At 39.6% G+C, this 14,800-nt stretch overlaps 3 protein-coding genes across 13 annotated transcripts; 2 read left to right on the top strand and 1 right to left on the bottom strand.

Moving 5' to 3' along the window:
* Positions 1-77: 77 nt before the first annotated feature.
* On the top strand, positions 78-4,134 carry LOC105455672. Of its 3 annotated transcripts, none has more exons than XM_011699184.1 (4): positions 78-608; positions 992-2,778; positions 3,747-3,792; positions 3,868-4,134. In XM_011699184.1, exons 1-4 carry the CDS (start codon positions 497-499, stop codon positions 3,903-3,905), a joined length of 1,983 nt encoding a protein of 660 aa, XP_011697486.1. In that variant the 5' UTR covers positions 78-496; the 3' UTR covers positions 3,906-4,134. The 3 variants fall into 3 exon arrangements, with proteins under 3 accessions (XP_011697486.1, XP_011697479.1, XP_011697471.1); XM_011699177.1 differs by having other exon boundaries at positions 3,747-3,804; XM_011699169.1 differs by lacking the exon at positions 3,747-3,792 and having other exon boundaries at positions 137-608.
* An 86-nt stretch (positions 4,135-4,220) lies between these two features.
* Positions 4,221-12,533, top strand: LOC105455698 (COP9 signalosome complex subunit 7). Of its 9 annotated transcripts, none has more exons than XR_975148.1 (5): positions 8,992-9,355; positions 9,432-10,087; positions 10,194-10,365; positions 11,289-11,634; positions 12,255-12,533. XR_975148.1 is itself a non-coding variant. In XM_011699229.1 (4 exons), the coding sequence occupies exons 2-4, from the start codon at positions 9,440-9,442 to the stop codon at positions 12,299-12,301; spliced, it is 867 nt and encodes a 288-aa protein (XP_011697531.1). In that variant the 5' UTR covers positions 4,221-4,609; positions 9,432-9,439; the 3' UTR covers positions 12,302-12,533. The 9 variants fall into 9 exon arrangements, 7 of the variants coding, with proteins under 7 accessions (XP_011697531.1, XP_011697511.1, XP_011697504.1 ...); XR_975149.1 differs by lacking the exon at positions 12,255-12,533 and adding an exon at positions 10,568-11,244 and having other exon boundaries at positions 11,318-11,725; XM_011699229.1 differs by lacking the exons at positions 8,992-9,355; positions 11,289-11,634 and adding an exon at positions 4,221-4,609.
* Positions 4,585-8,845, bottom strand: LOC105455690 (GPI ethanolamine phosphate transferase 3). The gene is made up of 4 exons (XM_011699193.1): positions 5,779-8,845; positions 5,512-5,682; positions 5,213-5,430; positions 4,585-5,097 (listed from the first exon to the last, which is right to left on the bottom strand). The coding sequence occupies exons 1-4, from the start codon at positions 8,384-8,386 to the stop codon at positions 4,903-4,905; spliced, it is 3,192 nt and encodes a 1,063-aa protein (XP_011697495.1). The 5' UTR covers positions 8,387-8,845; the 3' UTR covers positions 4,585-4,902.
* Positions 12,534-14,800: the final 2,267 nt, after the last annotated feature.

Raw genomic sequence — 14,800 nt, 5'->3', positions numbered from 1 at the left:
GAATGCAATATACACGGCTCATTTGTAAAACGATTAAAATCCGATCGCGTCCGTAAAATATGCTATTTATATACATAGTGAACATAAAAATAAGTGACTCAGAATGGATTGGAGAGGAAAAAAAATTAAATTTACGATATTACGGCTGCATTTTTCTTTTAAGTAAATGTTATACGCAGTAATAATGTTGCTCAATATCTTTCTTTCATTCGGTATTCTCCCTTTGAGAATGTACGATTATCTCCACTGTTTAAAATAAACATACTTACGCTTTTAAGAAGGAAATCGCATTTCTCTAAGAAGAAATTGTATCAGCTAATTAAAACACAACTGTAAGTTCTGCATGTAGCGAGCGGATTATTTTAATGAGTCTCCGTTGCGGGGCTTGGACCGCAGCATTCTCCATGCGGATAATCCCGAGGACTTTGCAAGGATTATTGATCAATGGTTATTATAAAAGCGAATTCATGGCGTAGACCACGTTATACTTAGTGCAATGCCCCGACAGAAAGCACTTCTACTTTCCACCTGCCTGTTGGCACTCGTGGCCAGTTTAACTCTGGCACTTCCACCCGGGGCACCATGGACGAGCTTTGTGTCTAAACCTGGTAATATATTTTTTTTTCTTTTTGTTACTCTGTGTAAAACATATAAATAAATTGTACAGAAAATTATTAATTATTTAAAGAGAATTTTGCTATTCATTTAAAGAAATTAGATTTCTTATTTTTCAAAATGTCTTTTAAATACAAATTCAAATCTTCTAAATATTGAATATGAAGCAGAAAACTAAATTTTAAATAAGAAACTTATATTAATTACTTTCTATTTAAAAAATTTAAGATATTACAAAATAGATATAAAAAAAGAACGATTTGATAATTTTAAATATAAATTTTGTATCAATCCTTTTTAATTCATTAATGTTTTTTTAATCATACGTAAAAGATACGATTAAATATCGCACCGATCATTAATTTGAAATTTGTAGTTTATTCACGAGCTCTCGGACCTCCAGGAGGAATAGACACGATATCCATACCTTACATGCCAAAATCCCCGTTCATGCCAAAGTTTGTCGACCCGAAGACATTTATTTCTAAAAAGACGGATATGCTGAGTAACTTGTTCGGCGGTGTGGGACCAGTTGCGTATAACGTGGCAGATACCAAACCGATCATACCGTACGGCGTAAGCGGACCATCTTTCGATAGCACTGATAGTGCAAATGCATTATTTAGCAAACGAGACATATTACAAGATGATAAAGGAAAAATTATCGACGGTAGCGTTATGCATAAACGCAGTATGTTTGGTCCGTTTGCCCCAAAATTCGGCCCGATGGGTCCGATGGGTCCAGTGGGTCCGAAATTCGGACCCGTCTCGCCGTTTGCATCACCAGGAATGATGCCGGATTTCATGGATAAAGCATCTTTCTCACGCAAAAGGAGAAGCATAGAAGCGCCTTCTTCCGCGGGCAATACCATTCCAGGCTTGTCATCTTATCCGAAGGTAGTAGAAGGTATGTCGGCAACAAAACCGGCCGCCGATGATACGCCAAAGGAATACTTGCCGCCGGGCATGTTCGGACCCTTTGGACCCGGTGGTCCCTTTGGACCAGGTGGACCTTTCGGGCCAAGCAGTTCATTCGGACCAGTAGTGGACCCGAGCGCGATCATCTCGAAGAAATCGGAATTCCTGGACACGCTCTTCAAAAATCTTGCCACCAGCACTGCGGCGCCAGCGACCGACGTACCTCCGCCGAAAAGCGCTATCGTGCCACCCAGCTTCTGGATACCATCCTCCGTGATTCCCGGGCCGACCGAGTACACCCAGAAGGTGTCTGACTTTCTGGACAAGCTGTTCGACAGTATAAATATAACCGCGACAGAGACGAGCGACGGTTCGGACGCAAAAAGCGATTTTGCGAGGTCTCTGAAACCCGACGACATTTCACCGGCCAAATTTGCAAGATCCTTGGACGATGCGTCGTCCGTCGCAGCCGCTAAAGATGCAATGGTCGACGCGATACTGTCGGAGCTCGGTGACTTGAAAGGTGACATGATAGCGACTTTGAACGATCTGATCGCGTATGAAAAGACCGCGGCAGCCGCTGCCGCCACTGCGAAGAAACCTTTTAAGCCGCCTTTCGCTGGCATATTTCCGTTTGCGAAACCGACAGTGGATCCAACGCTTCCGTTTCAGCAGAGAATGACCGTACTCAGCCAAGTATTTGATATGCTGACGGAGCTGCAAAGGAATATCAGTGCGGTCGCGAAAAGCGCGGTGGCCGCTAATGCTAGCAATCCAGATAATCCGGAATTGCCGAAGGTTCCATTAGCTAATGACGCAGCTGGCGCTTCGCCGATTAACAACACTCTTTTGAACGCTATTTTGAAGAAAATATCCGAAACTCCGGCTTCTTATTCGGCTCCTTATCCAGCTTCATATCCAGCTTCTTATTCAGCTTCTTATCCAGTAAATCCCGTCAAAGAGAGTCCTATAATGAGCAGAGCTTTGCCCAAAGAACCAACATCTTTCTGGGTGTCTTATCCGGATAATTCGGCGTCTGCTGTAAAACGACAAGTGGACGATGATTCGCTATCGTACTTCGGATATGAAAACGATGATGACCGGCGTGATCATAGACAATACAAAAGAGGTGTACAAATGCAGATGCATCAGGGCTACCAGAGTCTACCCGCAGGTTCGGTGGAATCTGTACAAGCAGGCGGAGGTTCTACACCTGGGCATCAAGGAGGAGGAATCAAGTTGCTGGTAAGTGCGATTTTATTTTAAAAGATAAATAATTTTAGTAATAATTAACTGAAACATCAAAAAGGAAAAAGCAATTTGAATCGTTAATTATAAAAGCATATAAATTAAATTTCACACAGAAATTTTGCTATGTACAACTTTGACATTTAAAGTATTTCTTACTAAAATTTACAATTTGTAATATATAATTGAAATTTATTATAATAATTCATAATAATAAATTATCTTAAAATGAAGAAGATTCGGAAAGTTCTACAATTTAATTACAACTACAGTTCTAAAATTCTATAAATAAGTAAATCTCTCAGAATTATAAATTCTATAAATAATTTGTTGTAATTGTGACACTCTACATTCAACAAATGCTGTATTAATTGGATAGTTATTACTAATTGATTTATATTATTCTCTTCTCAATGTTTCAGTTATTATTATATAATAATTAGATATTGGAATATTATTTTAATATTATCATTAACGCCATGCTATTATTAACCTTTTGCATTTTCTTCCTCCTTTTAATCTACGAATGTCACGTTGTTTATAAAATGTATAGGAATCTCTCGCCGTTAGTACAAAAAAAGAAACATGCTCGTATGAGAGATGATTCCTAATGTCCTTTATCATTTTTTAAATCTATCTCTAAGAACTTTATACGAAATTTATAACTTATTCGAAATATTAAGAAATCACAAAAGTGAAATTAATTATTATAACAAAAATAATAAATAAGTTATTCGATAATTTAATGAAAGGCAATGTGCATATATACAATTTTATGTCGAATATATAACGCGCTATATATAATACCTTGGAAGCCTATGTACAAAATTATTACAACGAAAACGGGGTATAGAAAGTTATATAATCAACTAACATTTTTCGCCGAAGAGCTCTTTGTTCTCTATATTATAATCGAGTAACACTCGCACGAAACTATAAAATATAATAACCTGATTTGCTTTCAGATTCAAATGCCTAAATTGCCTAACTCTCAAGCTCCAGGCTTTCAAAGTATTAATTACAGTTAAGTACGTGCAAAATGTCTTTGAATTGTGAATATCGCGGACGTCTGTTCGTCTGTCGCAGGGGCCAAACGCTTACGGAAACTCGAACAAATGGGCTGACTGGATGCAGTATCACAAGAATGAGTATCAAGATCGTAGGCACCATCATAACCACCATTAGGCCACTCAGCCAGCAGGAGTATTTCTTTCACTTATATATATTTACATTAGTCCTCAATGAGAAATCTTTTAAAAATGTTGTTATCCAAAGCGTATAAGTAAACGTGTAAACGATATTAATCGATTATTTCCAATAAAATATATTTGGCAGAAGAAGATAAAAGAGAAACGAAAATGTTACAGAATCATTTAAAATCATCTGCGATACGTAATATCGAGACATGATATACGAAGAATGAATTTAAAATGCCGGATTTATTGTATCGTTCCTTTTTTTTTTCATTAACCACAATACACAGTATACTTTTTCTATGTATACGTACCGAAGGATATGAAAGGTGAATGCTCTTTCCGATAGTACCTAGTCTATTCTCTATGTAATCGTATTCTAATAATAGCAGTAATACGCTGATGTGCCCATTAGTCGCGCAGACAGACCGCGACACACGGACGCAATCCTGCATCAAGTGCGTTGCTTTGTTCGTCAATCAGCAATGCATTGCACGCAGGGTAGCGTTAGTGTGTTAGGAAGCATCACACAGTTTGGTTACGCGACATAGCGCTCTATATAAGAGAGGGGTGTACATTATCATCTAACATCAATATCAAATTGAAGAAGTGGAGAGACGAGTTTCTTTACTTCGGTACGAAAAATGTTACTTATAATACTCGCTAGATATACCTGATTTCATTTTTTTTTTTAACCCTTGTTACACTTTCATACAAAATTGTGGAAATATTGGCAGTATCGTGGTAAGTATAGACTTGTATATTGCCCGTTTCCTGTCTTTAACAGTTCGAAAATCGTTAGAGATGCGGATATCCTATATTCCGTAAGTAACGAGCCACTTTCCGATTCGTCGCAAAAGCGAAGTATTCTTACGACTTTGGTACTTTGCTATTGATTGTACTATACACCCTTAAGAGTGAGTCACTATCATCTGCCTTTCGTGACTCGAGTGATGAGATACTCCATTTGTTGATCAATACGGAATACCATGTAAAATGACGCTAGTATACTACCCAACGTTACCATGAATCCTAATCCCTCGAATATTAGCTTTGGCGCGAATATCTTCCAAACCATTAAATGCCGACAGTGTATAGTTGCTGCGAGCATGCTGCCGAAAGTCTGAAAAATAAATATCACAATTGACGATAATAAATATATATGTCTCTGAATGCATTTCTTTTAGAGAAGAACAAAACAATTTAAATTTTAATGTCACACATTTTATGCAACGTACCCGAATTCCATGAAGCAACGTGTACTTTCCTGCAGTCGCGAAAATTGCAGCGTGAAAAGCAGAATCCTGTTCGAACAGGAGAAGTTCGCCCCTCTTAATATCATCGAAAAATTTCGCTTTGAGAAACTTTGGAAATACCCGATGCAACGTAAATGGCACGATCACTAATAGTGGTAGTGTTGCACCCAATATAATATGCGATCCGAATGTATTAATACCTGAAAAAAAAAAAAAAAAATCATTTTATCAGAGAACTTTAGCCTGTGAAAATTTTAACGAGACTGTATTAACATACTCACCGATTAAAATTGCTGACACTAAGTTTCCGTAAAAGTGACCACCAGTTCCTACGAAGGCGGCGTGCCAGTGAATGGTAGGAAATGTCGCCTGATGGCCAGTTCCATAAAAGAAATATTCAGCCAGCAGGAACCAGCAAAGTAACACCGGCATCGATACGTCAACTAGCTCAGCTGTATGAAACAATGAAAATGAAACATTAAAAAAAATTAAGGATCTAATTATATACAAGTAATATATGTATTCTCTTGTATACTGTACATACTTACAAATATTGCTAGCATTTTTGTATCTCTCTATCGCGGATAAGCCCAATATACAAGCGCACGCTATAAACATCAAAAATGTACCAGGCGACAGAGTATCTCCCAACAATAGCGCGTACAGAAGCGTGAGGAATACGCTCAACGAGATAAATGCAGCGCTGTAGGCAGTCGCGAAACCGTAAATCACCGGGAGCTCGTCGGTGTCTATTCGTTTGCGGGAAATGGTGTCTTTTATCTTTTCGAATAATCGAGGCACTATGTTTTCATCACGGTAGACGTCGATGGACTCCTTCTTCTTTGGCAGCAAGTATATGCTAAGCGGACGATAGTAGAGGACGAGAGTCGCGAGGACGCAGAAGAAGTAAACCATATTGGGTAGCGTGTTGATCTCCCAGGAGAGCGCGAGCTTCGGCTTGATGAACTTCGGGAGCTTTTGGAAAATCCAGTAGCAGCCCATGCAAACGCTCACGATGACCGGGCAGTACTGCCCCACCATGACGCTGGGGGCGAAGCCCGCGAGATTTCCGCAGCTTTGCAGCCACAGTCTGACTATCACCACGTACAACGCCAGGATGACCAGAGCGAGTAGAACGGCGGGCAGAGCGCGCTCCCAGTTGTTCGACACCGTGGACCAGCCAACTTTACCGGTTGCGAATATAGAGCATTCCCGTTGTAGATGCTCCTCTCGGCAGCGCCAGAAATAATGCGACAGCCTCACCGCGACGCACGCCAGCAGACCGATGACTAGCACAATCGTCCTGAAATTTGATTTTGTCGGCTTCGAAGTGAATCTTGTCTTCCTCTCGGAGATACCATCGGAATCGTTCTTCCTCAGGTCGAACATGAGCAGGCAAACGAGTGTGACGAACAGGAAGGATAAGACCTTGTCCTCCTCGACTATGTAACTGTTGGAGAAGAGCCCGCATACCGTCAGAAGCAGTATTATCCTAGCCACGTAGGTCAACAGCTTGATCCGACGATGGTCGTACCAGCACATCGATATGACGTCCCAATTTTGAGCGATCACTATGACCAGCAGACCAATGGAAACTGCGCCGGTGACGAACAAGGTCGTATTCCTCAATTCCTCTAGAATGTTCAACAGGAACAAGCACGTGGTAATCGCCGCGGTAGCTAAATTCGCTATAATGGCACATTGCAGAAATGAGGATTTGAATATATCGCACATGCGACTCTCGGGGATGCCGGTGATGAAGAGGTAAAAGAAAAACAGGGAGCAAAACATCAGAAGTAAACCCTTGGAAATTAGTCCGGAGTCAAATTGGACCCACACCTCGGAACACGTGTCCTTCAATAATTTAAAGTAACCTTTGGTATCCCGAATGAACGCCTCCAGCTTTTCGAAACTATCGACCTGCTTAACACGCTCGGAGAGAAGACTGTATATGTAATGCAAATGCTGCAGCTGCTCCTTCGAGAACAGATACGTGTCTGCAGAATATATCTCTATGTACTTTTTCGTCTGGGCGATGTTCCGCCAGAGAGAGTGTAACAGATACAATAATTGACCGGCGGCCACCTCCTCCGCTTTGCTTGGCAAACAATCGAGTATCACGGATCCTAGATTGGAGAAGGGAATCGGCGTGCCGAGGATCGACGCCAGAGTGGGAACGAGATCGATTTGATTAACGCTGTCGCCGTCGTCGATCGCGAATCCATTCAACAGCGGAGTCGTCGAGTAAACGAACATCGCGGCCTCGACTTCGTTCGGGCTGTCGCCGCCGTGATCCCCGGTCTCGGTCATACCGTGATCCCCGACGACAAAGAGTATCATGTCCCTCTCGAGAGACGCCACGATCTCTTTTATAAGCGTATTCGTGTCGTTCAGCTTCCTCGTCATCTCCGGATGCCGCATGCCGTGCTTGTGCCCGCAGTGATCGACCCCGAGGGTGTGCGCTATCAGCAGCGACCAGTCCTTCTTCTTCAGCTCGAAGAAAATGCGATACTGAACGTCCTTGTCCACGCTGTCCAGATCCCAGACGTTGAACGACGGCGAGGGGAACTGCCTCATGAATTTGTCCGGGAATAGATTGGTCCACGTGTCGTCTCCCATGAAAACGACACCCCCGGCGGCGTTTTGGTCAATGAGATTGTCCTCCTGGATGTACTCCGAGGCGAAGTTGGAGCCCACCTCTATGAAGGTGGGCAGGGAGCCGGTGGTGAGACCCTTGAGGCGCTGCATGGTCGTTGTAGGTGGATCGGCCACGAATCTGTACAGGCGGGAGTGCGACGGATACCTTTGCAGGAGCTCGTGAATCACGGGCAACTTGTTGCGATGGTAGGTGGTGGACGCGGCGGCGTTGTCGTCCTCCGCGTGCCACTCCGCGAACTCGTACTTCAGGGCGTCGACGATGAGCAGCACGACCCGCGCGCGGCGCTCCAGGCACACCTTCGCGGCGCGCTCCGTGTCCTGGAGGAGGTCGCCCGTCGCGCGGCAGTCGCCAGAGGCCGTCGTGCACCGCGCGCACTCGGCCCGCTCCGGCCGGGAGACGCGGTTGAGGAGGAAGCCGCTGGTGAAGATCAGCAGGCCGGCCGCCATCAGGTAGGACATCCACGCCTGAAACACCAGGTAGTTCCACAGCCGGCTCATCGTTCTCGCGTCTCTCGGGGATCAGTGCTGCTGCTCCCGGATGTCGTTCACTGCTGCAGGCGGCACCACAACAACAACACGGTCGGGCTGGGGACAACACCGGCGGGAACTTAACCTACCACGGCACGCCGGTAGTCCGTTCTCCACCATCTCGTCGTTGCGTCTCAGGACACGCGATCCGGCCGCGGTATTGTTTTTGGCGCCGCGTTAAATGCGAGGGACATCCAATCGATAATTTATGTGTCGCGCGGGTCCGCACGATCCAGACGACCTAACCTCAAACCTCGCCTCGGCCCACTACGTGGAGCGGATCGCATCGGTTCTCTCTCGCCACGTGCAACGTCCGGCTCCGCCTGGACGACGAATCCTCGAGGCCCGCCGCGAGTCGATTTGAGTGAGGATTGACCGAAGTGCACACCACCGTGAAGACCTCTCTCTCGCGCCTCGTCCACCTCCTGTCTCTCACCTCCATGGTCTACATTCCGGCGCAAACGGCAGTCCGCCGCTGATTTACGCATGCGTGGAAATAGTCCCTTTATCGAGAGAAGAAAAAAAAACTGAAGTTACTGGAAAGCCCGCTCCCGCTTGTGTGCCGTGCTATAATCCGTACGCTGGTATGCTGTGTTGCTCCGCTCTACGCTGATTCGAAGCTCCTGAAAACAGCGTCAGCGAGAAGTAGTTCGATTAGCCTCGGTATTCGTATTTAGCAGGGCGAAGGAGTGAGTTTCTCTCACGTTATTCCCACGCGTTTGACGTGTCCCACACGATCGTGCCTTCGATCCGTCGTAGACGTGAGTGTGAACGGGACGAACGCGTCGAGTCTGCTGTTCCTAACCTCTCCGTCGGCCAGACGATATCGTATACTGGGCGTTCTGTTTACCAAAAAGCTTTGTTACCCAAGAAGAAAGGAAGTTCTTTTTTTCCCCCCCCAGTGTAGTCTATTGGCGATTTTATCTATCGTCATTAACTGTACATATATTTTGTGACATAACCGTTAATTCGCGCACTGCGGGATCGCTTTTTATTCATAAATATTGTTCACTAGGAGTCACCATGACAGGTGGAAACACCGCCGAAAAGTCGGCTAATAATCCTCTGGAGCAGTTCGTGCTGCTTGCGAAAACGGCGAAAGGCGCCGCCGCGATAGAGCTCATAAGGCAGGCCGTCGAGACGCCCGGCGTTCATGTCTTCGGCGAGTTGCTGGACATGCCGAACATCAAAGAACTAGAAAACGGACCGTACGTCCAGTACTGGAATACCCTGAATCTATTCGCGTACGGCACCTACAAAGATTACCTGGAGAACAAGGAGAAAGTACTAGATTTAACTCCCACGCAGAAAAAGAAGCTCCAGCATCTCACAATCGTCACTCTGGCTACGAAAAACAAATGTATACCCTACTCGGTGCTACTGGAGGAGCTGGACATAAAGAACGTCAGAGATCTGGAGGACTTGATTATCGAAGCGATATACGCCGACATAATCCACGGAAAGTTGGATCAGAAGAATTCACAGTTAGAGGTGGATTACGCCGGTCTAGGACGAGACGTTCGGCCAGGCGATACCGGTGTGGTAGCCGAAACGTTAGCCGCCTGGGGCGAGGCGTGCGACACGGTTCTGTCGTGTATCGAGCAGCAAATATCTAGAGCTAATGTCGAGAAACAAAAGGCTACTTATCACAAAGAAAGAATACAAAGAGATGTGAGTCACTCTCCTTTTTTTTTGTCTTTTTATTTAACTGTTTTACATACTTTTAGGAAATTGATTAAATATATAATGAATATATTTTTTTTCTGTCGCTTTCTAGATTACCAATATAAAGAAATCCCTTGCGGCTCAAGCTGGAGGTGGAGGCATTCAAGAGGCTGATATGGCTGGTGGTAGTTCTGGTGCGGGAGGAAGCGAAGCGGGTAGAGAAGCCATGCCGGTACTGACAGAAAAGAAGAAGTTACAGAAAGTCAAATGTATCAAAGTCAGTGGTAAGTTTTGGAAGACATAAACACAGTAGTCTCTTTTCCTGCGCAATGCATACTTTTCCCATCGTTCATCCGTTCGTTGAGTCGGATACTATACTTCGAATTTGTTATAAATCGTGGCTAAACTGCGGCTATTAAAAAATTAAATTGGAACGTGTGTATGAAGAAGATATTGAACACTCTTGTGTCAACTTTTTTTTTTTAGATTATGAAATGAATGATGAATGAAAAGATTATGAGTGAGAAGGGTAACATTGAAACGAATTTATTAATTATTAAAATATAATCCAAATGCCGAATCGAGAATCCTTTATGTAATCTGAAATATTGAGTTTGTAGAGACTTTTAAAAGCAAAGTAGGGAAATTTTATACAACGTGTTCTAAGTATATAGCATCGAATTGTATACAAATATGTACTTGATTTAGTGATATTTATGGACTCAATGTTATAATAACGAATAAAATCAAGAGTACTTTTTCCTATTAAAATACATTTGTAAGATTGATTTATTGACACACATAAGAAAGCCTTTCAGAAAAACCGACATTTGAATATAAATTTCCACTTTAATAACTGCAAATATATACATAGCCGAAAATGTAGAAAAGGCGATAGATTCATACTTCTACTGTGATCATTTTAAACATCACAACTAGTATTTGTTGTATAAGCCATTTCAGTACTGTTGTTAGCATAAAATTTAGCGTTTATTCACGGAAATTGATTGTTTATTTATTTACATTGAACACAAAGTAATAATATGTACGAGGTATACGTAACGAGATATATGTGATGATTGTCTTTACATCGAGCATTTGAAAAAAAAAAAAAAAAAAAAAAAACAATGAATCTTTTCTTTGTGACAAAGATAATTTTGTAGGTAAGCTTGAATATTCTTGTAATATACCTGTTTATTTTTTTTAGACCAAAGACATCATGTTTTGTGTTTGTAGGGCGTGAAGAATTTAATTAGGATTTGACGATTCTCTAGATGAATTTGATAAATAGTGCAACGTGTATTGCATATTTATCAATGCATACGTGCCTACCCATTGCCAGTTATCACATAAAAAACGGTATGCCCATTGTGACGAGTTGGCTTACGTGTACTTCCAACACTAGTACCATTCGTACTGTTTGCGTTCAGGCTTTACAGATTCTCGTTTCGTAAGGATTTGTAGTCGCTAAACGATTTACTGACGGAACAATGCGTAACTAGTCGGAGAGGTCGTTTTTGAAGAAAACTTGTATATTCAAAAAAATTGTAAAGGTATGCCACTGATGTAGTTTAGCAAAGAAAAATGTCAGTCGTCCGTTAAAGCGTTGTAATTGCTATTCGAATAAAAAGATAATATATTTTAGCGAGGCTTTTTCTATTTTTTTGTACCCTTAATGCCTCTCTCTTTCTCTCTCCTTCATATTTATAAAGTAAGTTGCTAGAAAACATGTTAGGTTTTAAAAATTGCACAAATTGTAGGTGTGCAATATTGTAGGACGACATAAAACTATGTGCTGTTTTAATAAGAATTTTAATAGAAGGTATCTGTACGTTTTTATACATATTCAGCTAAAATTTTCTGCATTTACATTTATATTTTGAATTTTCCCCGGTTCGTGTCGTAGATACATTTTCTATGATGTTCTTTTTTTTTGTTTTAAATTTATTTACGAATGTGGAAGCAAATTATGTAAGTGATGTCAATTATGCAAACGAACTCTTAGTTAGAAATTTAGTCGTATAATTTCAGTGTTTTTTTTGGTTTCCTTTTCAATGTGTATTTTATGTGTATATGTATATATACATATTATATACATGTATACATATACACATACATATTTTTATGATTTGAAATATAAGTCATCAATCATACGTCTAATCGGGATTTTCAGGATCTGCTACTGATCCACTAATGGTCGATGGAACAAGTTGGGAATAGCCGAGAATGAATTAGGTGAAACCTTGTGGAGCATACCAAGTCGTTCGGATATTCTCTCTCTTCCCCCTCCCCTTTTTTCTCTTTCTCTCTTCCTTTCCGCAATTTTGCAGATGATTTCGATGTTACAAACGTTTCTTTCCTGTAATCTTTGTAACTTTTAAAAATAAATGATATCTTTGAATTGTCTTATATTGTAAGTCGCATTAAGAAAAATAAAATCACGATGACCAAAGTTTGGTTTTTCTTTCCTCCATAAAAAAACCGTCTCAAAAAAGAGAGAAATAGTACGCAACAATTACATTCGTAAATTTTATTTTTTCAACTTTCATTTTGATGAGTACATTACGCTATTACTATATCTCCTCTCTACTTTAATTTATAACGTATTTAAAATATCTTAAGTCGTGAAACGTGTGTGTATACATCGCATAATATCATTCACGCGGCTTTGTTAATATTTAAAAAGATATAATTAAATTGGTTCCATATAGAGCTAACACAATACATTCTTATTTATATTTACGATATTATATGCGTATGTACAATTATTCATTTATAGTATGTATATATGTACATACATATAACTGTGAGGAATATCTGTCGAGGAACGTCGACATTTTCCTGCATATTGGCTTTTACATATAATTTTGATTTTTATAAATCTTAACATACCCATTGCTCACCATATCGGATTGGTGACTCTGATCGGTTACATGAAAGGATCAATTAAAAAAAAAAAATGAAAAGAAGTGAATAATTGTCATTTTTACGTAGTGACTATTGCAGCGGAATCATCACATCGAGACAGAGTCCGTTTCAGACACGTGGGCAGTGAATGTGTTAAATATTATTTGAGTAAAGTGTACAATGTACAACGAATGTACACATTGAAAAATTTATTCGATACGATAACACGCGAGTACTAAATTTTATTCTCTCTTTCTTAATAGTTTCCTAGTTCAATATTATGTTATCTTACTATTCAAATTAAAATTTATATAGCGGACGACACAAATGTGAATATGCATTAAATATAAGATTTACTTTTATTTAAAGCCTAATGAAAAAAAGAAAATAGAAAAAATCGACACATTTGTTTCATTTTGAAGCGGCACAATTTAACATAGCTACTTTCATGTTAATGTACTTATGTGCAGAGAATTTGAGATTTATGATTTCAATCATGGCGATAAATCATGGATAATGATTTACAAGTACGCATTTGATTACAATTGATTACATTTCTTTTGACATATATGTATACGAATAAATCACAGATAGATTGATGGCAATTGTAAATGATTCAATGCAGCATTGAAAGATTTTTACAGCAAAATATATAGTAGTTTAGTACGATGATGTATAGAGACGATATGTTTACCGCGAATAGAATATATCTAATCTTACACGAAAATTAATAGTCTCCCATATCATCAATAAGAATTTGTATTTTACAATACATTTAATTGAATTCTGATTAAATTGAATTCTAATGACAAGAATTACATTTTTCAAAATTAATTATGCGCTAATACATTATTATGATATTATGCAATTTGCACATGTTTTTCCTACGAAGAGCAATTCCTATAGTTTGCAGAAAATGTTCCTAAACAATAAATTTAATATTATATTTAATATTAGCCTATAATAAATAAACATATGTCTAAAATGCACTCACCCCAGGCAGACATCATCGGTCCATATAGATGTCGATTCGACGTCTATAGACATCGAATCAATATCTATAGACGTCGAATCAACGTCTACGGATCGATCATATTTGCCTGGGACATTTCATATAATATCAATTGATGCATGAAGTGCACGTTACGTCGGATTCATTTCTAAGTTTACATATTTACAAAGATATTTACAATAATTAGACGTAACGTGTATAGCAAATATGAACGCTTAATGCTAATTTTTCTTAGAAAACTTACGAATTTATCATCTAATAAATAAAATGTTTTAAAATTACATATTTGTCTCGTAAATATGTTAGAAGTTGTTACAATTTTTGTTTCAAATAGGACAACTTTTCAAATTTGTTGGATCATGTTTAAACATTCGAATTTTTGTGATGGCATATTAGATGACAAGAAATGTCAAAATGACATTAATATTAAGATGTGGGAATCTAAAAAATAATAATAATACAGAATTTTTTCGCAATTAATACATTTCATTATAAAAACACGAAGCAAAGGATTGAAAGATTGTTTTAAGTGATTTTAAGACATTTTCTAAAGACATATATCTTTAAAGCCAATTAATGTCTTATAATTTAATGAAAATTATGTTATAATTTAAAATAAAGAAAAACGAATACGGTTTTTTAAGTTAATAACAGAATATTAAAACATTAATGTATTTTATATTGCATTTCAAAATGTTAGAAGAAATTTTTAGTATCTATTGAACTGTCTATTAAAATTTATATTAATATTTTTTTACAAAAGGATAGAAAGTAAAATGTATAATGTTAAATATCTGCCT

Source organism: Wasmannia auropunctata, unplaced genomic scaffold (genome assembly GCF_000956235.1).
Source record: "Wasmannia auropunctata unplaced genomic scaffold, wasmannia.A_1.0 LD336106.1, whole genome shotgun sequence".
Lineage (NCBI taxonomy): Eukaryota > Metazoa > Arthropoda > Insecta > Hymenoptera > Formicidae > Wasmannia > Wasmannia auropunctata.
Note: the sequence above shows the minus strand (reverse complement) of the source record. Positions and strands in the feature narration are given on the sequence as shown.